Below are 27,679 nucleotides of genomic sequence, written 5' to 3' on the forward strand. Positions count from 1 at the left end.
CCGGCCCCGCCCGCCTAGGACGGCCAGACCCCGCCGGAGGGCGGCTGCCGGGCGCCCGACCGCCCCGCGCCGCGCCGCGCCGCCGCCGGGAAACGCCGCCGTGCGGGCAGCGGGCAGCGGTCCCGGCCCCTCAGGGCAGGGCGGCGCCGGGTGGGGGGGCGGCCTCGCGGCCCCGGGCATCGCTCTGGGCACAAAGCCCGCCCCGCGCCGCTCCCTGGGCGCCGACCCCGCCGCAGAGCTGCCCCGCGCCCGCCGCCGCGCCGCCTCCCGAGGCGGGTCCAGGTCGGCGGGGCCGCTCGGGCAGCGCCGCCCTGGCCCCGGCCCCGGCCCCGGCCCGCCCCTCGCCGCGCCCAGCCCTGCACCTGCCTCCCAGCGCCGCCCCGCTCCCCGCCCCGCGCGGAGCCGCCGGCGAGTCGGGCCGAGCCGCCTGGGGAGCTGCTGCCGGAGCCGGCGCCCGCCATGGGCACGGTGCGCGGGGGGATGCGCTGCATCAAGATCCTGCTGTTCATCTTCAACCTGACCTTCTGGGTGAGCGCCGGGCCGGGCGGAGCGGAGCGGGGCCGGGCCGGGGCCGCGCCGCGCCGCGCCGCCTGCGGCACCTGCCGCGGGCGCTCCCGGGTCGCGGTCGCGGCCGGTCCCGCGCGGAGGCGGCCGGCCGGGCCCGGCCCCCGTGGCGCCGCTGGGCCACGGCGCGCGCGGCCGCGGGCCCCGGCGCAGCGCGCGGGCAGCGGGCAGCAGCCGGCGGGGGTGCCGGGGCGCCGGGCGCTGCCTCCGCCGGGACGGCGCCGGGGCTGCCCCGCGCCGGGGGCGAGCTTTGAGGAGGTGTGCGGGTCCCTCGGAGGAGGGCTGCAGGCTGCGCTACCTGAGCTCGGGTTGCAGGAGTGCGCTCGACTTTTACTCGACTTTGTATAAAGATACAGCTCTTCCTGGGGAAATACGTACTTGATGATATTGCCGAGAGAAGACAACGTCTGTCTTAACTGGTAATTTAAAGTAGTGACCATTTCCCCAGCAGGCATAAAATTTCAAACGACAGGAGGCTGCGAGAGGTTCTCCCAGCATCCCATGCAGCGAATTGCAGCGGAACACTTTTTTCACGGCATCACGATGCTTTCTAATAATGTCATTTCAAATAGTGAGCCAACAGCTGCTACTTTACAAGTTCATCCTAAGAGAAAGTCGTTGTATCCTATTGCACTTATTGCACTTACTTTGCTGAAAGCTACCCTAATGTGGCAAGGAACAGTGCCCACTACAGAACCCTCAAGAGATTTAGAGAATGCTTTGCCCATTCTCCCCTCATTGCACCTTTTCAATAGTCTCACAGTTCCATAGCACAACTGAGTTCAAGCTTGCTTTTTTCTTTCATTTTCCCTCATGCTGTGTTCCCCCTTCCAGTAGTTTTGCCGTTCTTCACGCTGGAAAACAATTAGCGATGTTATCTTCTTAAATGTCTTTTTCTTTCTTTCTGATTCACTGTTTTTTAAAAAGTCACAAAATAATCCTGTTCAGCCTCTCTGGAGCAAGCAGTTTTCGGCTTTTGTCTCCTTTATGCTTGAAACACAGTTAAACCAAATGCTTTTCCCTCTTGGTGACAGCACTGCAAGCTCCGGGTACACAGTGCTGCTGTGCTCAAGCTGTAGGGGCAGAGTGATGTTGCCCAGCTGCAGCTGCAAGTCAGTAGAAGGACAAAGCTTTGTGTTATGTTGTTTCACAAAAGTGACAATTGCTGTGTTTTGTTATCTGCCTTTTCACTGAGATGGAAGAAACCATCTGCTCAGCTGGACTGGGGGCATTCATTTCAAACACATTCAAACTACCAGAGGCACTTGGAAGCCTGGGCTGACAGGAGGGGGCTCCTAGCATGTTCTGGCAGTCCGAAGGCTGAGCCCATGCCTGCAGGCAGGGAGGTTCAAATGCTGTGACCAGGGTGGCAGGGCACCCTCACACTCTGTGCTCTGACACTTTTGTTTGGAAAGCTGTGATCCCTAGCTCTTCAGGCATCCGCTTGCCTGCTTTCTTTGCTTGCTGTAGCTATGCCAGAACAATCAAGCGCCAGGCAACGCAGGACAGATTAAAAAAGCACCACGCCAGGCTGCCAAGGATATTGTAAGCAGCAGGTGTTTTGTGAACCTCGTTCAGGTTGCGCAGTTGCTACAGGCCTAGGGTCTGGGCCTCCATCAGAACAGTAGCAGAGCATCGTGCCTGGTCCTGCAGGATGCTGAAGCTGTCTGCCAGGAGACCCACCATGGCCTGGCAGGCTTATAAATATGTCTGGCATGCCGTGGGTCCGAGACCACTGTCTATAGATCTTTCCCCTCACACAACATGCCTTGACACTTTTTTTGATCTAGTCTTGTTCACATTAAAGGGAATTTTTGCTTGCATTTGACAGCATCTGTCATTTGTTTCTTAGTCATTTCTGTGATCCAAGATATTGTACACTGATATTGTACATCCTTTTACCTCCTAGTTCTGATAGGGGGTCCCATGGTGATTTAAAGAAAAATGCCCTGTCGTAATTGGTCCAAACACACTTAACTTCAGCACATCCCTAAGAACAATACAAGCATCTCCTTCTGGTAAGCCTCCAAACACAACACTTCTTACAACTGAGCAGCAGCAGCAATTCTGAAATGGCACATGGTCTCCTGCAGTTTGGTATGATGATTTAGAGGTCCAGCTGTTCTCTCTACAGCGTCACATATCTCGTGACACCGGAGCTGGACCTGTGTGATACATACAGGGGAAAGGGGCACCTCTCAGCCCAAAAGGCTGTTATTTACCCCTAAAACAGCTAGGAGCATTGAAAAAGAAGTCAAGTTACTTCTGTTCTAAAAGTTTGGTTTGTGTCAAGCCAGCAGGGCTCAACTCCTGGTTGCGTGGCACTTCCCCATAAGGTGCTCTTCCTACAGTAACAGCATCTTGACTCCAGACCCAGGCCCTGAGTGGCCTCCTGCATACTGCCTGACTACAGTCCAGTTCTGAGGGTTAGGAAGGAGGTCAGAGTGTTCCTCATTGGTTTTGCAGCCTGTGTGTTCTTCTCATGGGCACTCACTTTCCCTCCGCACCCCCACCCACTCCACTCCCTATTGCAATTCAGGCCAAGTTTTGATGACTGAATGAGCTTACAAGGTTTGAAAGTCACTAGTAAGTTCAGAAGCACCACTACACTGAAGAGCTGAAAGAAAGAAAGAAGTACATTGCACTATAATAGGAATTCATTCTTATCAAACACTGGCAAGTGCTTCCTGAATTTTCTGACAGTGCAATCCTGAGCTGTGGGATTTCAAGAAAGCAGAAAGTACCTCTGACACCTCTTTGATACTCTCCAGCCAATTGTTACTAAAGTATTGACTGGTCTGTTTATCTTCCAGCTGGCAGGACTGGCTGTCATTGCCTTTGGTCTGTGGCTGCGGTTTGGTGGGGTTATGGCAGATTTTGCTTCAGACAAAAAGTCTCCAGAGTATTTCTTCATGGGTAAGTTAAAGTGCCTGTGATGACAGTAACCTTTAGCCTTGGTTTAATCCTGGGGCATGTGACACACCTTATGCACTGAACTATATGAAGGCCAACAATTCCTGGGCTAAACTACACAAAACTGGACATTCTGGTGCTGTGTGTCATGTGCATGATGGCTTTCGTCTTTTCTCTGCTTGGCGTCAACTTCCTTAGGCCTAACTGAACTCTTCTCCCAGATTTGATCTGATCCTCACATATCTTAAGTGAATTGTGCAAATAGTGTTAGAATAGAAGTTGAGATGGGTCAGAGACTCCTGGAACATGGGGCTCACCAACACATCCTTCCAGAGTTTTCTGTGCAGCTGCTAGCCAACAAAACGAGTGTCACTTCTGAATGTTTCCAATACCAGTGCAGCAGTAAAACTTTTGCTCACCAGTTCTCCCTGTGTCTGCATAGAGCCCCTCAGTGTGACTTTAAGTACCAGAGCAAATCCTTCTACAGCTGGAAAGTAGAACTACACAGTGTTCAGTCATCTCAAGAACAGTTTGTCCAACCTAGGCAGGAAACAACTAGTTCCCCAAGCCCACAGAATTGGTATTGGTCATGTCTAATTTTAGACATTTAAGATAAGTTTTTTTTCTCTCTAGGATTTCCAGTTGGGTTTTCTGGAAATGCCACATGTGTTACATACCTATAGACATCCTTAAATAGCAGTTGTCTAGAACTGTCAGCGACTGCATTTCTCTATCCATTGGCAATTGTAACATGCCTTTACACCAGAAGAGTCAGACTTTTTTTCTATTTTAATATATCACCCCCGGAGATGGACTCACTCAATAAAATCCAGTTGGCGCAAACATTTTTGCCATATACAAATGCGAAGTGTGAATGAATACCCAGTCCTGCCTTGTCCATTGAGCCGCTCTGACAGGGTGGCCAGGAATGGAAGTTGACCCAAGATGTCTTGTAGCAGTCAGTTACCTATCACAGGAATATTGCCTGGGCTGTGCAGTTACTTTAAATAGCCTAATTCTCTTATTGGAGACCTTGACTCTGATACACCGCAGTCTTAACCCCAAGCTTCTTTAATATATGCAACCAGGCTAGAGGCACAGAGCTGACTGTATAGTACTGTGGGAATAGATGGGTAGGATGTTATGTCCAGCAAAGTTTCTGTGAGAGTTGATGAGGCTGAATAAAATCATTCAGATGAAAATTTGATTGGGACCTGAGGGTTACTGGAAAATATCCTGTAGCACCTCCACTGATGCAGAGAGCCAGGAAGCATGATTTACTTTTTCTCTTACATCTGAGCTGCTATGTCAGCAGCATATTAGATCACCAACTTAATTTCCAGATCCAGTTTATACCTGAAGAATTTCCTATGCTCTGTGTTGGAATTCTTCCCTGCCTCATCCACTTAATATTTGACCCAGGAGATTCAACAAGACAGAAGCATGTTCTGGCCTTCAAAATCAAGTACTGTTGGTTAGAAAGTAGTACAACCTGTGATGTGAATAAGCACCACAGTTGTTTCACAGCTTTGCAGTGCAGACTGTAACACTGTGTAAACAAGATAATCCTTTGATGCATGTATATTTAAATCTCTAAAAGATTTATTCTGCTTCAGTCCTGAATGGGAATTACAAAAGCTGTTCAGAGTTGTTAATTTTGGGAAGTCCTGGGGAATGTTCTTGTAAGTTTTTGTCATATACTGTGGCATTCAGTTATTGGGCTGTCACATGTATTTATAGAGCTGTATGCTATAATATGTAACTGCTAGCAGAGGAAGTGCTAAGGAACAGGCCACAAATATGTTGAGAATTCTTTAAAACTTGCACTTTTGACTGAATTCAAAATCAAAGTTTTGGCCCTTTTTTCTAATAGGCATTGTGCTTTGAAGGGAGCATTCCTGTTAAAGGAAAACAAAAAAAATTCTGCTGCCCTCCCTCATTACCAATCATGTTAAATGCTGTTGTGACTTCTAAGCATCTGATAGGGCAGCCATTCAGAAGTCTGAGGCTGTTAACAACCTGTGACTAAGGCACTGGTTAAAGGATGTTGATAAGTTCAGTAACAGCGGGTTTTTCCAGCAGACGAGGCTGCACTTGACGGTCACGCTCAAGAGCTTTACCTCTCTAGGAGATTTCAGCTCCGAGTCCCCCCTGACAGTTGCATATTGGGCCCTTCTCACACAGACTCCAGGAGTGTTGTTTATTTGACTTTTTGTGTTTGCTCTGTAACAGGCATTATGGGTGACAGCCAGAATTTTGCATAGGAATTCTTAATATGGAACACTGTGCAGCACCCAAGGTGCAGCTGCCCAGAGGGCTGAAAGAGAAAGCAGATCATCAGTATGACTTGGAGATATAAATGCATGGCTATATATATTTATAATTTCTTTAGCTGTGTTCCACTGACTGCTTTTGTGGCTGCCTCGTGATAACCCAAGCCCCTGTGATCAGATCAGCTTTGTGTCAGTGCTTGGAACAACAGTGCATCTGCATTCAGAGTTTGCTTTGTAGGTTGAAGCACTGTCCAGAATCACCATCTTGTGGAAAACATCTCATTTTCTTCCTTCTAAAGAGGAGCACGTTCTGCTCTTTTTGTACCTGTATTGAGCTGCCAGCTGAATCTAACCAGCTTGTCTCTTGTGCTTCCTTGTGATGTTTTTTCCTGGATCTGAAACGTTGTTTTAGTTTAAAATAATTGATAATTATATCCTTGCATTTTCCATTAGGCCAGAATGAGTCTCCTTAAATAGCCCTGTTCTTTACCAGCAGTCCAGCTGTCTTTTCTGCCCCCTGGAATAGTTCAGGCCATGACTTGGCAACCAGGCCTGTTCATCTTTTCCAGCCACTGAAATGTTTTTGTTGGTTTGAGAACAACTTACAGGCAGCAGTGCTGAGGTCAAGCACATATGTGTTCTTAGTTTTCTCTTGCTTGTGGTTTTGTGTTTAGTGATCCATATTCCCCACTGCAGCTTGCAGTTTTTTAACCTACAACATAAAAGGTTGGAATTGGAACTCATTGACCCATGCAGTCTCCGTCCACTTTACCAGATGTATCTTAGACTGTAATGGCCTCCTAAAATTGGACATCCTCTCTCTGCAGCTCCCCAACTTTTGGAGTTCCCACTGCAGTGGCAGGCATGACAATATTTTTATGTTACTCTATGTCATAGTATGTTTTTTGTGCCTGTGCTTCAAGTGGTGAGGCAAAACTGTAGCTTTCCTGTTCTATTGCAGTTCAGCTCTGGTAGAATTCATATAGTCCTCTCATAGCTTTATTTGAGAGAAGAAAAAAAAAAGAAAAAAAAAAGTTAATTTCAGCAAAGGTCAATAGCTGGGCAGTCACCTCTTTTATCTGAGTGGTCTGTGACACTATACTGACCAAATGGAGAAAAGATCTGTAGAATAAAGGGAATTCCCTTAGATTGCTCGTCCTTCTTGAGACTCCTGTACCAAGAGTCTAGTGAGTTTTTTACTGGGAGGGAAAGTCAACAACAATCAGAAGGAAAAGACATGCTTGTGTGAACCCAAGATGTCAGCATTGCTGTCTCACATTTAATTCGTCCTTAATTAATTCTTTGTAGTAGTGCTGTTCTTAAATTTAAAAATGCCTAAGGCACAGAAGTGAAGGCAAAGTGCCTGCTGAGTGCAAGTTGAGCATTTGTGAAGTAAAAACTAACACGGGGACTTTTTAAGGGTCAGTTCAAGACACCTATTCTCCCCTCTTTGCTTTTGGTGGATGAAGAGGAAAGTCTCTGCTGGTTCCTTGGGCAACATGGAGGCCAAACTCTCTGTATCCCTGATAAATGAAGTGCAGAGGGTTACATCACTGTCAGTAGCAACAAAAATGAAGTGTATGCACTCAACAAGCCCCATCAGGAATGGTGACAAAAACTGATGAATATGAATGAATCAGTCTGGATTACTCTTTCTCATAACTGGCAGCACTGAAGCATCGCTTCTTTTGCACAGCCAGAGGTCACAAACTTCCTGCTATGTTACATTTCTTTGCTGCAGTTCCACGATACAATCTGTGGTCCAGGCATTCACCAGGGCCAAACCAGTTGTGGATAGAAGTTTCAGGGTGGCTGTGGCTTTTTCTTGGGGTCTGTGAGAGCACAAGTGATCGTTCTGGCTTTGAAAGGTACAGTTAGATGGTGCATGCCTTAGGATATGAAGTCATGTCTGGAGTTGAAGGATGTTAGTCGTTTTTCTCCATAGCAGTGGGTGCCCATACAAACAGGAGTTGGCCAGCAGTTAAATCCATGTAAACTGCAATTCTCTGCTCCTGTGCCTCATTTTGTTATAGTTCTATTCATGTATTTCAGAGTCAAGCACTATACCCTTAGTCAACAGTATTTTCTGTCCAAATCCATAGCTTCTCAAACTCTTATCAGCCTGTAAAATGAGAGCTATTGGCAAAGTAGCCTCTGTGTAGAGATGCAATACCATAAGAGGAGCATCACGTGGTCCTGCCATCATGTGTATTGGAGAGGCTTTTAGTGTACTTAAGACTTGAGCAATGAACTTGTCTTTCTTCTTGTCATGTTGTATGCAGGTCTTCTGCAGTTGAGGAAGAGTGGTTTAGAAAAGGCTGATAGTGCCCTGAGTGGAAAAGGAAAGCTGCTGCACCAGAAATCTGCTTAAAAAACATGACACCACCACTACTACCCCCAAAAAAACCTTAGTCAAAATTAAAGTTGTTCAAAAGTCCTCAGTCTCTGTGCTGGATCATAAAATGTAGCAATCAGTTCCTAAGAGTCAGTATCCCACCTGGCAGAGTAAGGGCAAGGCCATCACAAAGTTAGTATTCTGACAAAACAAGCTAATCAAGCCTAATGGAATAATCTGTCCATCTACCTCAGGTTGATTGGTTTATATTTGCAATATGCTGAGATTCAGGAGGCTTTTTTTTTTTTTTTTTTTAAATTAATCACTTAAGAGTGAGAATGCACTTTATGCTTTTTGCCTGTTACTCTGTCCTCCTGGATAAACCTTTCTCCCACCCTACTCTCTTTGCATGTAGCTACCTAAAAGCTAGCCAGTTCCACACAGCAGCAACAGTTGAACTGAGTTACGACATTTCCTTCTTTGACACACCCTCTTCTCCTTCCTCTAGGCAGCTGCAAGTCACCCTGTTGCCTGCACGCTGGTCGCATTGCTGTGAATGCTGAACTCTGAGAACACTGCTCACTGAGTATGTGGGGTCTCCCTCAGCCTACCTCAGTGAGCGATCAAGCAGTTGTACCTGATTCTGGTCAGACTGCCCATGCACAAAGGCCAGAGCCCAGCACCACAGGCCCAACAGTGCAACTTTTCCAGAAACAGCCACCTGTAGCAAGTGACCTAGGTGACTGGGGATAAACCTATCACTGGTCCTGCATGAAGTAAAAAGACATCAAGATGTTTCCTCTTGCTGTAGCAGCACACAAAACTCCAGGAATGGAGTTTTTAAGGGTCAGTTCAAGACACCTATTCTCCCCTCTTTGCTTTTGGCGGATGAAGAGGAAAGTCTGTGCTGGTTCCTTGGGCACAAGGAACTTTTTCTGTTACATGCTTTGGTCTTCATACATGCTCGCTTTAATAACTCTGCTCTAGATGCCAGTCTCTAAAATCACTGCTAGAAAAAGAACCAAACCAATATAATCCATCGTGTCTCAAGGGAAATGTCCTGTCTTGTGTTTCATTCTGACAGAACTGGAAATAAAATGGGACTGTCCACTATGAAGCCATTAAGAGGAAAGCATTTTGTCTGCTGGAAAAAAATAAAACAGGAACAAAAAAGCCCTTAGCTCCTTTTGGGGATGTGCCACTTTCAAAAGCATCTACAGAGAGGGTTTTGACTGAGTTGGCTTGTTTTGTTCCAGCATTTACTTTATCTGCACTTGGGTGGGTAAAGACAGCTATCTGCAGAGTCCTAACTTTTGCTACTGTGGGGGTTGCAGATTTCTGTGAATTCATTATGCCCATACTCTGTTTTCTGTTTTGAGTGGCTTGCAGCCTGTGCATTTAAGCATTAGAAGTGTATAATTGTTGTTGACACCTGCATCGAAATGTCAGCAGACACACAGGATTATTCAGGGTGTCCTAATCTAGAAAGGATTGTAGAGCATTGTGAGAGGATTTCAGAATACGGAATGACTGAGTGTTAGAAAGGCAGATGAAACACAGTATCAATAAAGCAAAGTGATACAAGTGGTAACAGAAAATCTAAGCAGTATAAACACTGATAGACTTTAAATTAGCTATACCGACACAGGAATGTGATCTTAGACTCACTCATTTGCTCTTGACAAAAGTGCCTTGCTCAGCTGCAGTTAAAAAGGCATATAAATATCAGGAATTATTAAGAAAGGAAATGAGAATCCAAATGAAAAATTTTAAACTCATTGTGTAAATTTCCAGTGCACTCAGTGTCTTGAATGCCGTATGTGGTTCTGGTCAGAAAAGATGCAATAAAACTAGAAAAAGTACTAAGAAGTTTGGCAAGTTTATTATCTTACTATGCACTATGAACAACTTCCATATTAGGAAGTTTTTCACACTATTCACATCATTAAATTGTAGAATCCATTGCCACAGGATTCTGTGAAGTTCAGCTGCGATAGTACAGATCCGCCTAATACAGGTATGTTGATTACATCTGACTTCAGTGAAGTTTGGTATAGGGTGAAGTAGATCTTGACAGAGCCATTGGAGACTACTGAGAAGGTAATAGCTGACATACTTTGGCTTATGTGAATTTGGGACATAATTATTTAGGGTTGTGAGATGCACGTGAGCAAGATACGTAACAAGCGCTGGTATTCTATGGGAAGGGGGAGGCAGTGGACCAGGATGTTACACTACAGTGAGGTTGCTTTTAAATTGAAATTCAGGATTTGTGCATCAGCAGAAGCCTACAAACTGCCTGGTATCTGTAATGCTTTTGTGGTTCCAGAAAGATTAAACACCATGAAATACCTGTTGAATTCACATAGGACATGTAATTATGTCTGTGAATTATGCTCAAATTAAGGATATATTTCAATTCTCCAGAAATTAATCTTCCTTCAGAGGACTCTGCCTCTCTTCTTCAGTTTTGTGGATGTATTTCATAGATAAATATACTAAAAATCTATTAACAGAAAAATGGTAATCTCTAGTAATAAGCCTGTTTCAGAAACTGACTTTGCTACCATGTGCAACATATACAACTGTCCCTGTCTGGCCTGTTATTTCCAACTCCCAACATGTGTTTCTCATCTTTTCCAATAGTGCATTTGCACTACGGGTTCCTTGGTGCTCTACCGAGGGCTTGAGAGTTTCAGTCCTGTGGAGAAGCACATCTGCCTCCCAGACTGTAATGCACATACAACGTCAGGAAAATCTCTTCAAGTAATGTCTGGATGCTAGGACTCCTGTCATCACTGCCTCTGGATCTCTTATACCAGGAATAGAGCTGCTTGTTTTCTCAGTGGAGTATGAACAGTTGGTGGTTTGTTCAGTGTTAAGTTACTCAGCCCAAAAAAGAAAAAGTAGAATTATTTCAAATGGAAAGTGACCATAGCAACCAGGTAAACAAGAAACCCATGTGAAATAAAGCCAGACAGAGAGACAGTGTATGTTTGTCTGCTCCTGCTCTTTGCAGTAGGCTCTAGACAGGGATTTGTATCTCAAAGCCGTCAATAAGACTTGGGGTGGGAGCGTGTGGGGTGGGGCAGACCAAACAAAAAAGAACTCTGGGAGTGGGTTGTCCCAGACTCTGAATTTAGATCTCTCCCAGGCTAAGCAGCCAGCAGAGTATATCTGGTGGTGGTTGTGATGGTTCATGTGTTGTCTGAAGTAAGAATGGTTTTAATGTTTATTAGGTTCCTACCTGCCTGGTTTTTGTTGTAATGTTTCCTTTCTGTTCCTAAAACATTGGTAGTACACAGTTCTGCCTATCACATGATTCTTTGCAATGGGAGCATAAAGGGAATCTGGTTCTAAGGTCACAGTTGTTACTCTGTCCAAGTGGTATATGACACAGACAGACTAAAGAACTGGTGACATTTCCTTTCAGATTAGTTATGCATAGATTTGCATCTTACCTTGAGAGTGGTCTTTAATTGCTCTAGGGAAGAAAGAACGGATGTCTTGCATATTTCACTCATTGTTTTTCTAAAAATGGGGCTGATCCCTCCCTCACTCTTGATACACATAAAGACACCCTGCAGTCAGCAGCTATAAAATTCCATCCTTCTCTTCTACCTAACTTAAAATGATGAAATTCTGTACTCACTGCTAATCACAAAGGTGTTTATCCAGAAATGACACACAGAATACCCTTTATCCTTCTTGAGGTGCTTCTTCACACTTGCAGATCTGCTGTCTCCGAATACAGCCCCGGTAGGGTATACTTGCTTGCACCTCGAGGAAACTATCTTATGGAAGAACTCTGTGCCATGAACATAGAGACCAATTTAGAGATATCTGCCGAGTTGTGGATTTGCCATTCTTCACTACTGGGAGCCATTGGTTGCTCTGAGATTGCAGGTAACTTTTAAATTCTCCTTGTAATTGCAAAGCAGAGTCTGCCAGAAAACGGGAAACCCTCCTGTTGGAATTAGCACAGGGAATGCCCCCATTTGCCATTTTCCTTTCAGGAAATAATGATTTCCCCATGGGATGAATCGAAAAATCAAGTATATAGAAAAGCTGCTGCTTTACTGCTTTCCAAATTTGTTCTTTGCAAAGTGAAACAATGGCTGAAGTATGGACTTCCCCCCTTCTTAGACTCTTATTTTTTAGCCAGAAGGGAAATCAATTTGTTACTAGGTGTTCTCTTACTTGACTTACTGCTAAAAGTAGAAGTGTTGGTTTCTCTTCACAGCTTATAAAAATCTGTGTTTGCGTGGGTGGGTGTTTTAGCACAGCTCAAACGACAAAAAAAAAACCCACCACCCTAAAATCTGCATGTTTCCCCACAAAAAGGTTTGAAAGAATAGGCTCTGTACAAAAAAACCCCAGTCCTATGACACTTCATTTTTCATCCTCTTGTGTTTACAAAGAAGCCCGTATTTCCTCTAGTACCCCTCAGAGTCATCAGTGTCCTGGCTGCATGTGCTCAGATCAACCAATTTTCTGTTGCATTTTGCACATGGCTTCTAATTGTTTGGAATGTGCCTTTTCATCCCTTTGCATTCAAGGGCTGAGTGTGACTTGCTTTGTGGGTCCTGAATGTTGTGGGCAGTCACATAGATGGCAGGTTTCTGCCATTAGGTCCAGCATTTGCCCTCCTTAATGCCATGGCAGTGTGCCTGTTCTCAGTATTCTCTCTTGATCTCTTATCTGCTCCTGTGTGGGCTGTGGGCTGCAACAAACTCAGACAATAGTATTGTCAAACTCTCTCTCCTCTTCATTAGCACACGCAGATCAAAGTGACATAATTAGGAATCAGGAAATGAACAGAGGCAAGAAGAGGTAAGAGGAAAAATTTAATACAGGCCACAAACATTTGCTTCCTTTCTACCCTGTACTGTTTTACTTCTGCTACACAAAAAGCTGCAGCTAGACAGTCTTCTCAAAATTTTCCTTTCACCAAAACAAGCTCTCTACTTTGACCTGACTTGTACACTTCTTTTTGCCATGCTGAGAATTGTAGTGAACTTTTTTGTGTCAGTTTCTAGCTATCAAATATGTTCCATTTTGTGACTATAAACCAAGCGTCTTTTTTTGTTTCTTTGCTGTGCTGTAGATGCCAAATAGGAGGCCATGCCAAGGCTTTGTATTTTACAGTGGAAGCACTTATGAATAGAAGCTGATTAAGGCTTTTACTTTCCATCCTGCTTTTTTTGAAACAAACAGGCTCTAGTGAAGCTTAGTTACTTCTGTGACATATGATCCTATTGCATAGCAATGTATGACATTTAACACCACCAAAATTCTGGATTTTTTCTGCTTTGCTGATCCTAACTGGGCTAACTTGATGACTATCAGTGCATGATGTCTCTAGGTAAGGCTATGATTCCAAGGAGTGCCATACATTGTCACCCTTTTCTTTTTTTTTTCTAGAGAGTCTCACTTTTCAGTTTAGGTCTATTCCTATTAAGAATTTGAAGTGATCATGCCTACACCGCTGTGTATAGCCTACTAGGAAAAGAAATACTAGCTCCCTGTCTTACAAACTTACACCATCTAGGATGTTTCTGAATCCATTGCTTTGATACCCTGCCTGGTAATCATCTTCCAGTTGAGCATACCTGAATCTGGGTGCTAGGAAACTTCACAGTGCAAGCTGAGAACTAACCTGGTCCCTTTGAATTTTTTTCAAGCTACTCTTCAAATGCCTCATCCCTGTATGAAAGATTAGATGTGCGTGTATATAGAGTAGACAAGTAAAAACATCTTTAGTTTTGTGGAATTTTTTTTTAAGTGTTGTCATTATTTTCCATCTAGAAATAGTGCTCTCAGTATCAGCATCTACTAGTCCCAGGCTGAGAAAGGACAAAGTCTGGAATGAACTCTCCTGAACAGAAGATGCAAGAAGGTGGTTTTAAACTCTTGGCTGGCTCAGTTGTGGGGCCAGACACACAGCAAGCTCAGCTTTGTTTAGAGTGGTGCGAGTTCTTCCTGTAACATGCCTTAAAAGGGAAGTTCTGACTGAGGTAGTGGTTTAGCTGTGACTCATGCAAGTGAAATGTTAAGTCTGTTTCTCAGACAAAAGCAAATCCAAATTCCTGAAAGTGGTCTCACCCCTGAGCCTCAGAGAGCTTTGCCTTTGCTAGCTGGAAGCAACAAAAAGAAATGGGAAGACTTCTTTCCAGTCTTCTTAATCAAAAAGTCTCTCTGCTAAGTTGCCTTATAAGTAATTACAGGGATTGCAGTAAAGGAGTCACACACAGAAAAGGGTCCAGGAAACATCTTTGTAATTACATGTTGTTTGTTACCATGGAGATCTCAGGAAACGGCAGTTTTGGTGTTTGGCAGTTGAACAGCAGGTTTGGCACCTGAGAGTTTTTAGTTTTTTCCAATTCATCTTTCACAAAGGGCTGACCTTTCTCTCCTGAGCCAGGTGTATCTTTGTATGTCCCTCCCTCAGTAAAAACCACTATGGTGTGAATATGTGTACAAGTATTAGCTTTAAGAATGCTCAGTCCTACTAAGTCACAAGATGCTGAATATTAAAAATCTAGAAAATACAGAATATGAACTGCCAGCACAGTCAGCAGCAAATCATAGAATCAGAATCATTTAGTTTGGAAAAGACCTTCAAGATCATTGAGTCCAACCATCAACCATCCCCACTAAACCATACCCTGAAGTACTCACTTTTTGAATATCTCCAGGGATGGTGACTCAACCACTTCCCTGGGCAGCCTATTCCAACGTCTGACAACCCTCTCAGTAAAAAAAAATTTCCTAATATCTAACCTAAATCTCCCTTGCCTCAACTTGAGGCCATTTCCTCTTGTCCTATCTCCAGCCACCTGACAGAAGAGACCAGCACCCACCTCACTACAACCCCCCTTCAGGTAGTTGTAGAGAGCGATAAGGTTTTCCCTCAGCCTCCTATTCTCCAGACTAAACAGCCCCAGCTCCCTCAGCCGCTCCTCATAAGACTTGTGCTCCAGGCCCCTCACCAACTTGGTTGCCCTAAATCCCACATATCTAGCATCACAGACCTGACAAAGCCATATTAATTATAACTGGTTTGTTGCTGTTTAGCAGAATGTGTTCCTCAGCAGCAATCCTTGACACAAGAAAGGTACCAGGGCAAGAAAAGTAGAGGGGAGAAGGATCATAAGAGCTGGGATAGATACCTGGCTGATATACAGTGACTGGACAGTGATGTGCCAATGAATGGGCAGCAGGCAGCAGTATGCCTTCTCCAATCAGGCTGCATCTCTGTGGCAGAGTAGCTGACGCTCTGCACTCATATATTGATAGTTTATTTTTTCATTTTCCTAGCAATCATTGCAAAGTGTCATGTGTAGGGCTTTCTAGTCTAGGTTATGCAAGGTCTGCTAACAGGAAATGCCAGCAGCTCTGTTAACCCTAAGGATTTGGGTCAGTTTTAAAAATAATGTTTAAATTGGTAATTGAGAATACTAAACGTTCTCATTAAAAGTTTGCGTAGTCAAAGCTGGGAGCAAGGCTCACTGTGCCCTCTAGTGTGCACAGTCTGTAGCTTCGCTGTTTCCTCATAACGGCATGAGGGAAAGGAAGCTGTTTTTTCTCGCAGTGGATTGGCATGGCAGATTTCTGTGTGTCTCCCACGTTGCCCACACAAGACAAAGACTAGAATTACAAGGCACTGCACTGAGCCTGTTGTACTTTGGCTGACATGGTACCCAGAGACAAGGCACAAACACAGTTGTTGTGGTCTGATGGGAACTGACACTGCCCATGAACGGATGTATTGCCTAAGCACAGATCAAGCATCTAAGTTTACAAGTGAGGAATGAAAAATTCTGTGCTCTGGTTTCCTTTTGTCCTAGATAAAGCCCATACAAAAAAAAAAAAAAACCAACCCTGTTGAATGTGAGTGTTTCTAGCAGCTTTACAGGTGTCAGAGATGAATGCAATTCCCCTGACCTCTACAGTTTTTGTCCTGTCAAGTTCTGGACATAGCTAGAGATCCTAGAGATCTTTAAATATGTACCGGTCTGCACTGACATCTCCCATGTTCTGCAGTTGTCTCAGGCCTGGTCTTTGCTGGCAGTTTCATCCCCAGATTGCTTCATTATCCTCTTAATGTGTTTAGTCTGATAATCCACTATTTGCTGTTCTTTCTTTAGGTCATTACATTTGTCTACACACAGGTAACTCCTTGTGCCAGTAGCCTCAAGTCCATTCAGCAATGCAGTCCCAGGAGGTTGGCTAAGGTGTCTGAGCAATCCCCTGAACAATTCAGTAACTGCATAACACTTAACTGCAAATATCCAGAACAGGAGGACAATGTAGTGTTGCCACTGACTGCTGCAGGGCCACTTGATTCTGCCTGTTGAAATAAGGTGCTGGGAGGATATCCTGCAGTTCAGATGAGGGCAGCATGCACCATGAGATGGTGTTTGTTGGCCATGCATGCAAGGTTCTTGGCCTCTAAGTTTTAGACACTCTACTCATTTCATACAAATCACCTTTTTTTAATATCTGATGTGATTTTTCTGTGATTCTATCCAGTTCCAGGCAACTCTTTTCCAAGGCTTCTGAACACAGTGCACTGATACTAGCCTTTAAAAGCTGCTGATATCACATATTCTGACACTTGCATCACTATGTTGGAGGAAAAAAAAAAGTAAAGTAATGACACTGGAATATGCCTGCCCAGCAGGCAGTGAAGTAGCTACTTATTGTAAAAGGAAGATGCCACACTCCAAATCACTGAAGTGATTCCATTCACAAGCTTCCATTCTCTGCAGTGACAAAGCTCAGGACTATTGTTGAGCTTATGACCTCCCCTAGGCTGTTCTTCCCACTCACTATTTTGCCAGAGGGTGCCCATTCATTGTTTCATTCACTTCCTCTAACAGCTTTCAACTGGTTCCCCCAATCATCCTCTTCTTTACAATAGCAATTAGCTTTTTCCCCAGCCAAAGCACTGATTTCAGAAGAACATCACACTGTAGTGCCTGTACCTTTCCTGAGGATCTTCAAATGTGCCTTTTTATGTACTGCCAGGCAACTGACAGAGCATAGCTGCCAAGTACCTTTTTAAGTTCCACCCCTACATAGCAGTGCAGCACATTTCCAGTCCCAGGTTTCACAGAAATAAGCCCTCTAGCAACGTTGAATTTTTTTTGCCTTACATTCCTCACTGAAGAGTTGTAAGGTGGTTTTGGATAGTATGGTGTATATTTTTCCTGGACCGAGCTGCCCTTGGGACAGGAAACTTGGAAGGTAGAAGTCTTCTCATTTGTCTTCATGAAATTCTCCAAGACTTCTGAAGAAATCATTGGTCTCCTTTTGGGGCAAGAGAAACTTTTCTGTGTAACAGGTGTTCTTTGTGAGAGCCAGAGACCATTGTTACTTACAAATGCATGGTTTTGACAAAATAGGTAGCAGACTTTGGGAAGACAAACCTTAAATTCTTCTCTGATTCTGGTTTTTCATAGGACTCTATGTATTGGTGGGAGCAGGGGCTCTCATGACCACAGTTGGATTTTTTGGGTGCTGTGGAGCAGCGCGGGAGTCTCAGTGCTTACTTGGAGCAGTAAGTAAAAGGTTACAAGGGCCTGGGCTGCGTAGGATAATCATTCAAAAGCATATGTTTTGTGTCATTAGTGGAAAGATCTTTACTGTGCAAGACCTGAAATGTCTTATGTCCTTTTAATGGCTAATCTAGCATCTCTAGCCACCGTCCTGTTGCAGAGCTTCCATACATTAAGAAGTTCCATTGATTGTCTCATGTGATACACTTCCTGGAATTACCTTCTGTTTCTTCTGAAGCTACCATATAAGCCACATCTTTGCCATTTCCACCTTTGTTTCCATATTACAAGAAATCTGACTTGACACCCTTGTCACAGACCCTGCTTACCAGCTTTCTTTCAGTGACTGTGTGGGCTGTTAAGGCCTGGGCAAGGATGAGGGACTGACTGGCAGTCCATATAAAGCAGAATTGTGCAAGGTACATTAATATAAGATTCTCTTCTTCCTCTGCAGTTCTTTGCTTGCTTGTTGGTGATATTTGCGGCTGAGGTCACTGCTGGAGTATTTGCCTTCATAGGAAAGAAAGTGGTAAGTAGCAAGCAACTTCTAATGTAAGAATGGGGCAGTTATGGATTCCAGTGCCAACTGACCTACAGTCTGGCTCTTGCATAGGAAACCTTTCCAGGAGACTTTTCCCAGGAAGACTCTCTGACATTCTTATCTGGAGTCAGTCAGAGCTTGTGTTGTCACAAGTCCAGAATGGGATGCAGTTTTTGCCCCCCTCTATTAAAGAAAATCTGTAGGTGTTGTTCAATCTTATATCCACAAGGAACATCAAGTAGAACTATGTAAGAGGGTATTGCTAGGGAAAAAGGCAAACAAATTCAAGCACTGAACTTCAACTAACAGTATTTAACCGAAACACAGAATACAGCATATGTACATACTGACCCATGCAGAGTCCCTCTGAATGCCAGCAGGCCACAAAACCTCCTATCTTTCCAATCATGGTACCTCAGTTTAACAGGTGTAATTTTCTGCTCTGGAGGTTGATGACACAAGCTGGAAGTCCGCACTGGATTGGGGGTAAGACTTATTTGCCACTCACTTGGAAAGTCTGATTTCTGCAGGCAATACAGGAAGCACAGAAAATCTATGAAGACATTTATGATGACTATATGAAAAACCCAGGGGGGAAGGTCAACAGGACTATCTATCACTACCACTTGGCTGTGAGTAGTCCTCCTGAACTTTAATACCTTGCACTGCTACTCTACTGTCACATTACCCTTTAAAATTCCAAATGCCTCCCACTGAGGTATGAAAGAATAGAACTGAGTGTTACTTAAAATGGAGCCAGAGGCTCAAAATCTGGTTTCCTGATCGCTCTGTCAGAATTCTGGTTTTCAGATTCCAAGCAATCCCTAACTTTGAAAGTGAAAATGGCCAGGCTTTTAAATTTCAGCTGATGCTTCTTGTCTTTGTTGTGCAGAAGATATGACTATTATGGCCTTTTTGGATATTAAAATCCAAGAATAAATACTCACAAATGCAGAGAGAGGTAGAAAGGTCTGAATCTCTTTGCATTTATCAGGGAAAAAACTGTTACCCGTGTGCCAGGACCAACAGTGTGGCAGATCCTGTCACTGACTGAACCAAGTAGGTAAAGAACCAAAAGTACATGTGTGACTCAGTTCAGGCCACCCAAAAAATTAGTGTCTAAATCAGAATTAGAACCTGTGACTTCCTGAATCCTATTTGTGTCCATCCTGTATCTACGCTGCCTCCCACAGAGATCAAGCCCAACCTTTGTTGCTCCTTACAGCATTCCCACGTTCTTTAGAACAAACATTTCACAACCTCAGACCCTTTTGTCCTTCTCCCATAGCTGTTATTTCTGACTCAGAGGAATTCCAAGCATTTTGTGGGAGATAGGCAAACAGGAAAAACAAACCCTCTGAAACACTCTGATTTATTACTGTCTCCAAACCCAGCACTATGTTTTGTCAGAAATAAAGATTCTAGCATTCTCTGTTGTAGCTTTTGTGCGTTGCCCATAATTCTGTATGCGCTATTTGAACTTTCTGCTTTCTCTCTTTAACAACTCCTGTTTCCTTGTAAGCCAGGGATCTGCTTTTCCAAAATCCACTTGCTTTCTTTGTTATGAGATAGTGTGATAAAAATCCCTTCTGGAAGTTGTTGTTAATACAAATTTGCCTGTTTGCTATGGCTTCAGACAATTGAAACTGATTTTTGAGAATTTTGGCCCACACAGTTGGAACTCTAACAGAGGTAGCAGTTAATATAGGGAATAAATTTATAACTTGATCTGTATTGTTTCTTTTTTTTTTTTTAGTTATTTATTGTCTCACTTTCAATATGAAAGTAATAACTAATTTCAGTATGAAACAAGTCTATGGTTTCCACTTCTTCAATTCTTCATCTCTCTCTTTCTCTCTCATTTAGCTCCAATGCTGTGGTAAAGATAATATGGAACAAATGGGATTACCCTGTCCAGAGAATATCCAGATGCCAAAGGCAAGTGTCCTCTGTTCTGGTTGTTCTAATCACTTTTTCATGTCAATTGTTTAGTAAAATTGGATACATTCTATAAGTAAAAGAAAGAACTTCCTCTTTACCTTGCAAATTCCAGCATGAAATTCCATATGAAATGGAGCAGAGTAGAAGCAGAAATAATTTGGAGGTCATATTGAACATGCCCAACCCTCATTTCTGAAGCCTGCTTGTAGCATCCCATGGTAGCTGAGACAATATTACATCATCTGAAAAGTGGGAAGGATGTAGCAGAAAAGGAATCCTAAATGAAAAGCCCTGTGAAGGCTGAATTTTGGCAAGTGCCTGCCTTAATCACGCATGGAGACTCCCGACTAGAAACTTTGTTGGTGTTAAGAAGGATACTGTTATTTCTGTCTTTTGTGAATCTGGTTGTGAGTACAATGTCAAGCTGAAGGGCCAAACTGCCTGATTTAGCATGGCCTATCATATAAAGGGTTTTAAATTTCGGGAAAACTGATTGTAAGAAAATAACTTGTATGTGTCAGCCTGTACAAGCAAGAGGTACAGATGTCTCACGAGAAAAGGGAATATGCTGTGAAAATTGTCCAACAAAACACAAGGCATAGATGCAAGAATTAGGACAGTGACTGCAATATTTTTTCATGTTTATCTGTTGTTTAGAGAGAACAGCTGACAGAATTGGTTGGAGTATATTTTTCTAGGAGTAAAAGTCTTTCAATTTTGTTTTTAATAGAACTGCCTGGTTGAAATCCAGAATGTAATTGATGCTAATCTGCATTTAGTTGGAATTGTTGGAATTGCAATTGCTGGCATCACAGTGAGTAGATCCATGTTTTCACTCTCAAATCTATATTTGAGCCCAGTACCCTGTCCCTTACTCAAAGCTTTGTGGAAGGTGTTTTGCAGCAACTGGTGAGATTCCTCAAAGGTGCAGTTATTCTTACCACTTTCAGTGTGTCCTCTCTCTGGGAATTGCCCATGTCAGCGCAAGCAGACTTGCATAACTTCATTTTACCAGTTCATTTTGTGTCCTCAGAGAGGGTCCAAAGTAATGGTAACTTTATTTTGGTGAAATAATAGGAAAGCAAAGTGCACATGAACCAAACTGAAAAGCAAAAGGTTGTAGCAGCACTTCGTCTATTCCAAAACAACTGCAGACTGATGCTTTAGGCCCTTTGAGGATCCATTCCTTAGATTTCGCAAGGAGTAGAGAGTACCTGCCCTTTGCATAGAAATGGCTTTCCAGGAATATGCTGGCTGTAGCATTGGTTCAATCTGAAGGATAGTTTATAAACAGATTTTCTAGGTCACAGATCCAGTGATCAGTATGTATTTTGTTAAAGGAACGGGATTTAAACTGCATAGTTTTCAGAACAGCATTTCTTTCCTAAACACATAGCACCTAGTTACAGGTAGCCGTTTCATCGGATTGTGTCATCAAAGCATTGATAACTGTCCTTACAGTCCACCTCCTCCCACAAGTGTGGACTGTTGTATTCCCTTGGTCTGCTCCTTCCTGACAGAGCTGTGACCAGTAGATGTCACCCTGCTGCAAGGATGTGGCAGGAATGGGCAGTCAGCGTCAGGCACAGGCTTTAACAGAAAGCATTTTCCAGCACGCACGTGCCATGACTTCCTTCAGGCTCTGAAACCAGCAGCAGTCAGAAGCAGCATGAGGAGCCAGAATATTAGTAAAGAAATACGCCTTTAAGCTGCTCTGAAGAGCAGGAGGCTCATGGACTTGGGTGGACACTTAAAAGCATATGAAGGGTTTATGGATGTAATAGAAACCGTAGCGTGGGTAAAGGGGATTAAACAATCCCATGATTTGTATAGAATGCGAAGGTATACTCAAAAATACAGCAAAGCAACATGGGTGGGACAGAGTTCCAATAACCTCATTGCTCAACAAGGATACACTAGAAATAGGAACATCTCTTCTATGGCTTCCCACCTCAGATAGAGCACAAGTTATGAAATGATAACCTCTTTAGCAGCATGTCTGTACATCTTTCTGTGCTTGTTTCTGACACTTCATGGGGTATGACTGGTCAGCTGTCTCCTTGCTTAGGGAGGTGTGTGGGGAGGGGATGTGAACTCAGTGGTTTAACTGCCTCATAGTACTGCTCATCTCCCGTCATTAGCAATAAGGCCTGAGGAGATAGCTGCTAACTGCTTTGGAGAATCAACTTGTGGCAAGAAAGAAATTTCTGGAGTCTCTGGTATCACCCACTGTTCTCTGTTTTTAACATTCTCTCTAGTTAACTAGCTCCCTAACATGAAGAGAATTTTATATTTAATGTATAGTCTTGGTCTTGAGTAGTAACTGTTAAGAGCTTAGCTTTCTCTGTAAAACCACAATGTTCAGCACCAGTTCCAGAGACCTGGTTCCTCTGGAATCATTCTCTGCTCTTACTCAAGTGTGTATACAATATTCAATGTAGAAGCATTCTGAAACCCAGAACTTTTTGGTGCAATACTAGGCATAATACCAATAGTCACAGTTACTGATATCAGTGAAGTTTATGTTAATATTATTAACGTTTGAGGCAGTTATGCTGGCCTTAACATTTAGAAAAAAGAACAGTGAAACTAGTGTGAGCAGATAAAATCTTGGCTTTGAGTATCAGTGAAAATCTCTTTTATGTTAATTGCCTGATGTCTTGGGGTTTGTAGATGGAAGCAGTCACTTGCTACTCTGCCATAAGAACCTTCAGATTGTCCTGGCATGCAGACTATTTTGTAACTGTTTTGTAAGTGGAACCCTAAATTGCATCCCTTCTCTTCTAGATCTTTGGCATGATATTCAGCATGGTTCTGTGCTGTGCGATCCGTAACACAAGAGATATGATCTAAAACTTTCACTGCACAACTATGTCCCAGGAGTTCCAGACTAAGCTTTACAAGAAGTGCTCTTCTACCCAATTTAATAATTGTAATGCCTTTTAATTAGTGTTTTAACATACTGAGAGGAAAATATCCCATTAGGTGAGCAGGTGAATTGTATTAGTTACAGTAAAACCGAAGTGAACAAAAAAGGGTTTTAAAATGTCCTTTTTAATGAAAAGAAGCAAAGGTGCATCTAAGACTAATTTGATTTTTAATGTTTGTATATGTGGAATTAAGAGTTTACACATCTATAGACATTGTGTAAGCACATGCATATCTCTCCTTACACATATATATGCACATGAGCAGGTACCTGTGTATGCAGTACCTTGTTTAGGTAAGTATGTGCAAGTGGAATATGTTGTGTGTACATGTTTGCATGCGTATTATTCCAGAGTCTCACTATGCAAGAGTGTACACACACCCATAGGTATACAGTGCTTGAAACCCTCTCATATTGAGTCCCTTTTGCAAGAATTAGTAGAGGAACAAATGCCATTTTAAAAAGTAAGACCTATGATCCATTTTGTAGCTGTTCTTTCCAAAGCCCAAACAGAGTAGAATTAATAAAATTGGACTTTATTAAGAAAAGAAAAAAAAAATGCCTAAGGGCCTGCTCCAGCAAACTTTAATTCATGTGAGTAGACCCATTGACTTCACTGTCATGCAGAGACTGGATATTTTTTTTTTTAGGACTGGACCCTTCATGCAAATGCAGAAAGCTCTGGGGGAGGAAACATGTCCAAGGAGATCCAGGCTAAAGGAAGAGGGGGAAAGAGGTGGGAAGCTGGCAAGATAATGCAGTCATATGGGAGCGATTGCAGTGCAAAGTGTGCTTAAGCTTCCCAAGCTAGCCTGAGACACATGCACACAATAAATAAATCTATGAGTTAAAGGGGCCACTAAAAATCTTTATTCAGAAGTCCCTTTATCCTGCAAGACTCTATATGATATATATGCTGGTGCAGGAGTGGAGCCTATATCCAGAAAAGCAGCAGCTTTGTCAGATACTCTGTAGAATCTAACTGGCCTGTGGAAGCCAACCGAAGAGTGAAAATGGTCAGGGAAAGACACACAGCACTTTAATATCCTCTGTTTCTGCTTCTGTGACTATCACAGCTTCCATGGGGGCTCTTACCTCAACCTCTCACCTTTTCTTGCGGGTGTAAGGCAGGAAAGAAAGATGGGACATTTTTACAGAGCCATAAAGTAAATTTTCTTACTGGCACCTTTAGATTGCATGTCAGGTAGAAAAATTACACTGTGTGCTTGAAATACCTCAGGGCTTGGTTTACATAGTTTGTTTCTATATTTTTATTTTTCTATTTGTCATATTTATTCATAAGAGAATGTTCCTTTTAAAACAACCTAGAAGGGAGAAAGGTTGTCCCCAGAAGGGGAAAATAAATTACATCAAAGGCTCAGAATCTCTTAATTTTTGGCTTACTCAAGATTATTCACCATTTCAGAGAACAGCTTTTTGCTAACAATATCCACATAGCAGCTGTGTCTCTCTGATGATCACTAGGTTCAGATTTCTGATGCAGTTGTTCCATACATGATGGGGAAAAGTTCAGCTAAACTATGTATCTATCTCATTGAAACGGTCCACAATGTCTAACAGGACTTGGCATTTACAAGTCATGGGGTCTTTATTCCACTGAAACACAATGGAAAGAAATGGGATTTCAGAAAACGTGTGGATTCGAGTGCACGTTTGTGTGGAATATACATCTCTCGTTATATTTATCTCTCATTTCCCAAACAAACTCAAACTCCCATCACTTTTCTGTTACTTCAGGATTGGAAAGAGTGTTGCTGTTCCATGTAACTGATTTAACTGACACATCTTGCTGTCTTTACAAATTGTTCAACCACAACCTGTGACACTGAGACAACTGTGCACTAAATGCTGGGTATGCAGCAGGCACTACCAACTGAGCAGTTTCCAGGCCTAGCTTCAGGTGACTCAGCTGACAGGGAGACATTATATCCTACACCAAAGAAGAGTTAGGCTTGTATCACTCTGTTCACAGCCGATTAGCTATGGATGCTGTGTAAAAGTAGGAAATGGGACCTTATTCTGCAAGCATCAGACCAGGAAATAAGGCCCCAGTCTGCTGTCTGCTCCCAAGGAAGGCTCAGCTGGGAGAATGACACCAGCAGCAAATCCACGGGGGTCTCAAGCTGAAACTAAGAAAGTAAGTTTCTCACAGCAGACAACTGACATAGCCAAAGCAATTTCCTGGATCCCAGATATACTTGAGACTGTCCCTACAACTGGTTCTGCTCTAAATAGATAATGGGATAGTAGATGACTGGGGTGTTTTCTCCCAAGGTAATACTGACAGCAAGAAGAAACCTGTGTATAGTGTCATTTTTGCCATTCAGAGCGAGACAGCTTTCCAGGAAAACCAGTAAAAATAGCACAGTAGGGAAGCCAGTAGTTCAGGTTCCAAGATTATTGCCCTAGAGGGATAGAGATTTATTGCAAATAAAGCTACTTCCTTCTGTTACACTCCCCCTTGTAATGACAGTATTGTATTTTTTTTTAAACACATCTTCATACAATTGGTTTTAATTCCTCAAATCTGTAGCACCAGAATGTAATGATAGGACCAGAGTTTACTTCTTTCTTTGTTTACTGTTTCCTGAATAAGTTGGAAGATGCCCACTCCTGCTTTTCAGATGCACTGAATAAAAAGGCAGCTTGCAGAAACTTCTGTTGCTTCCCCAGCTCCCCACTCCCCCAGAAGTGCAAAAATATCTAAGTGCCTTATGAAAACAGGGAAGAATGGCACAAAGAAACCTTCCATAAATTCAGACTTGAACAACCTAACTTTCTGCTGAAGTGTTTTAGATTTGTGTTAGTTTTTTTGGTTTTTTTTCTTCTTCTGAACAGTGCATTTTTTTTTCTGAGCATAATTACTGCTTATACTCTACGATTTACTGCTACTTAAGTTTACGGGATACTTGCACTGCATATCAGGAACAGAATAATACCTAAGTTATTGGTATAATTTAAGCTGGAAATCAATGTTACGCATCTACTAGTGCATTTAACAGAATCCAGAGATACAGCCTCTTTTGTTGTTTCCTGCTGTTTTCTGCTGTTGTGAGGTGCATAATATATTTGCAGTTTTCTCTGTCTTAGTCTTTTTTAACTCATTAAGGGACAGAAAATACACCTGTTCTTTCCCTGTCGAAGCTGTAAGAATTCTTTCCTGTTGCTTTTAGATCATAGCTAGTTAACAACTCCAATTTTCATTTACTAGCTTGAGCAGCCCTTTTTAAATGCTTAGATGTCACAGGCGGGGTTATGGCTATCCAAACTAGATATATAGTGCCCACAGTTTATTGTGCTGCTGCTCTATCGTTTCAGCTCTTGAAAGCACAAAATCCTTGATCTTTGTCGGCAGTACAAAATCATTTCCAAGCAGCTACACCATATGTCTTCAATAAGAAAGCTTTTCAAAGGTAACTAAATCCAAACCAGTATCTAAACTTCCTCAAATACGGTTCATGCTCCAAAGTTGCATGCCAGGAGTTAATTACCAAACTCCGATGCTTGTGTGCGCCAGATACATAGTAACTGCCGTATAAGTCAGCAGAAGTACCCATTTAGTCCTGTCCCTTGTACGCGTTTCAGAGGAAAGTGACAAAAGACCAAATCCCTCCAGGTGATAATTCTGAAAGCACATCACACACGTGTTCTTATTCTCCTGTCAAACAGTTTGTTCTAAAGCATGAAAGATGTAAATTGTTGATGCCCTTATTATAACTCTAAACATCATTATTCACATTTCCCTTCTCTAATTTTTCTAAGTAACTGACTTCAGTGGGAGCTTCATTTGTTACAGAAAAACCTCAGCCAGTTTTGATCTCTCGCAGAGATTGCACAGGAGCTGATGAAGCACAGCCCTGTAATATCCCTACAATGAAGATTTGTATTTCACTTTTCTTCATCATACTGAAAGTGATATTTTTTTAGCAAAATATATTTCATATGTATTGAAAAAGAAATTGAGTTATCTTAAGCCTTCAGATGCTATATTTTACAGCCTTTGGAGGCCACTGATGAACAGCATCAGATGCTGTTCGTAGAAAATGTACATATATAAAGCTTTTCAATCTTACTTCTTCCTCTCTATTGGTGCTCCAGCCACTAGGTTCTCCAAAATACAAACCACTTCCAATACAATGTATTTGCTTCTATAGCACAAATTCTGATCTTGGACAGAACTGGCGTATCGGTTTATGCTGCAGAGTCTGTAGCAGAATTACCTCTATGGCAGCTGTCTTTGAGAGAAAAAAAACACCGTACTCTGTTGCTGAAATCAGCTTTCACTTCCCTTTACTCTAATGTGTTCTGAAGTGGCGTTTTATCACCTTTTCTGTCTTGAATTTGAAACAACTTTCTAATAAAAATAACCTGAAATAAACGACTACCGGACAGAGCTTGTCTCCGTGCCCTCCAGCGTGCGCTGTCAGAACCAGCCCCCCACAAATCTCGGATTTCACGCTGGGGACCTTCCGCGACGACCCGACCCGACCCGACCCGACCCCCCCCCGCCACCGCGAGCGCGGCACGCCGGCCGGCCGGCCGGGCGCTGAGCTCTCAGCGCGGCGTCCAGCAGAGACCCTCCCACCGCGGCAGGGCTGC

General features: G+C 43.1%; 1 protein-coding gene across 4 annotated transcripts; it reads left to right on the plus strand.

The window, feature by feature from the left end:
* The first annotated feature begins 384 nt into the window (after positions 1-384).
* Positions 385-27,458, plus strand: TSPAN2 (tetraspanin 2). 4 transcript variants are annotated; one of them, XM_049833218.1, is made up of 8 exons: positions 385-528; positions 3,378-3,480; positions 17,553-17,650; positions 18,103-18,177; positions 18,720-18,821; positions 20,056-20,127; positions 20,861-20,944; positions 23,710-27,458. In XM_049833218.1, the coding sequence occupies exons 1-8, from the start codon at positions 460-462 to the stop codon at positions 23,854-23,856; spliced, it is 750 nt and encodes a 249-aa protein (XP_049689175.1). In that variant the 5' UTR covers positions 385-459; the 3' UTR covers positions 23,857-27,458. The 4 variants fall into 4 exon arrangements, with proteins under 4 accessions (XP_049689175.1, XP_049689179.1, XP_049689177.1 ...); XM_049833222.1 differs by having other exon boundaries at positions 26,399-27,458; XM_049833220.1 differs by having other exon boundaries at positions 22,918-23,846.
* Positions 27,459-27,679: the final 221 nt, after the last annotated feature.

Source organism: Accipiter gentilis, chromosome 29 (assembly GCF_929443795.1).
Source record: "Accipiter gentilis chromosome 29, bAccGen1.1, whole genome shotgun sequence".
Classification (NCBI taxonomy): Eukaryota; Metazoa; Chordata; class Aves; order Accipitriformes; family Accipitridae; genus Astur; species Astur gentilis.

Coding starts and splice junctions, on each gene's coding strand:
- TSPAN2 (XM_049833218.1), top strand. CDS start 460: ATGGGCACGGTGCGCGGGGGGATGCGCTGCATCAAGATCCTGCTGTTC. Junction 3,481..17,552: donor TCCAGAGTATTTCTTCATGG/GTAAGTTAAAGT, acceptor GGTTTTTCATAG/GACTCTATGTATTGGTGGGA. Junction 20,128..20,860: donor AGAATATCCAGATGCCAAAG/GCAAGTGTCCTC, acceptor TGTTTTTAATAG/AACTGCCTGGTTGAAATCCA.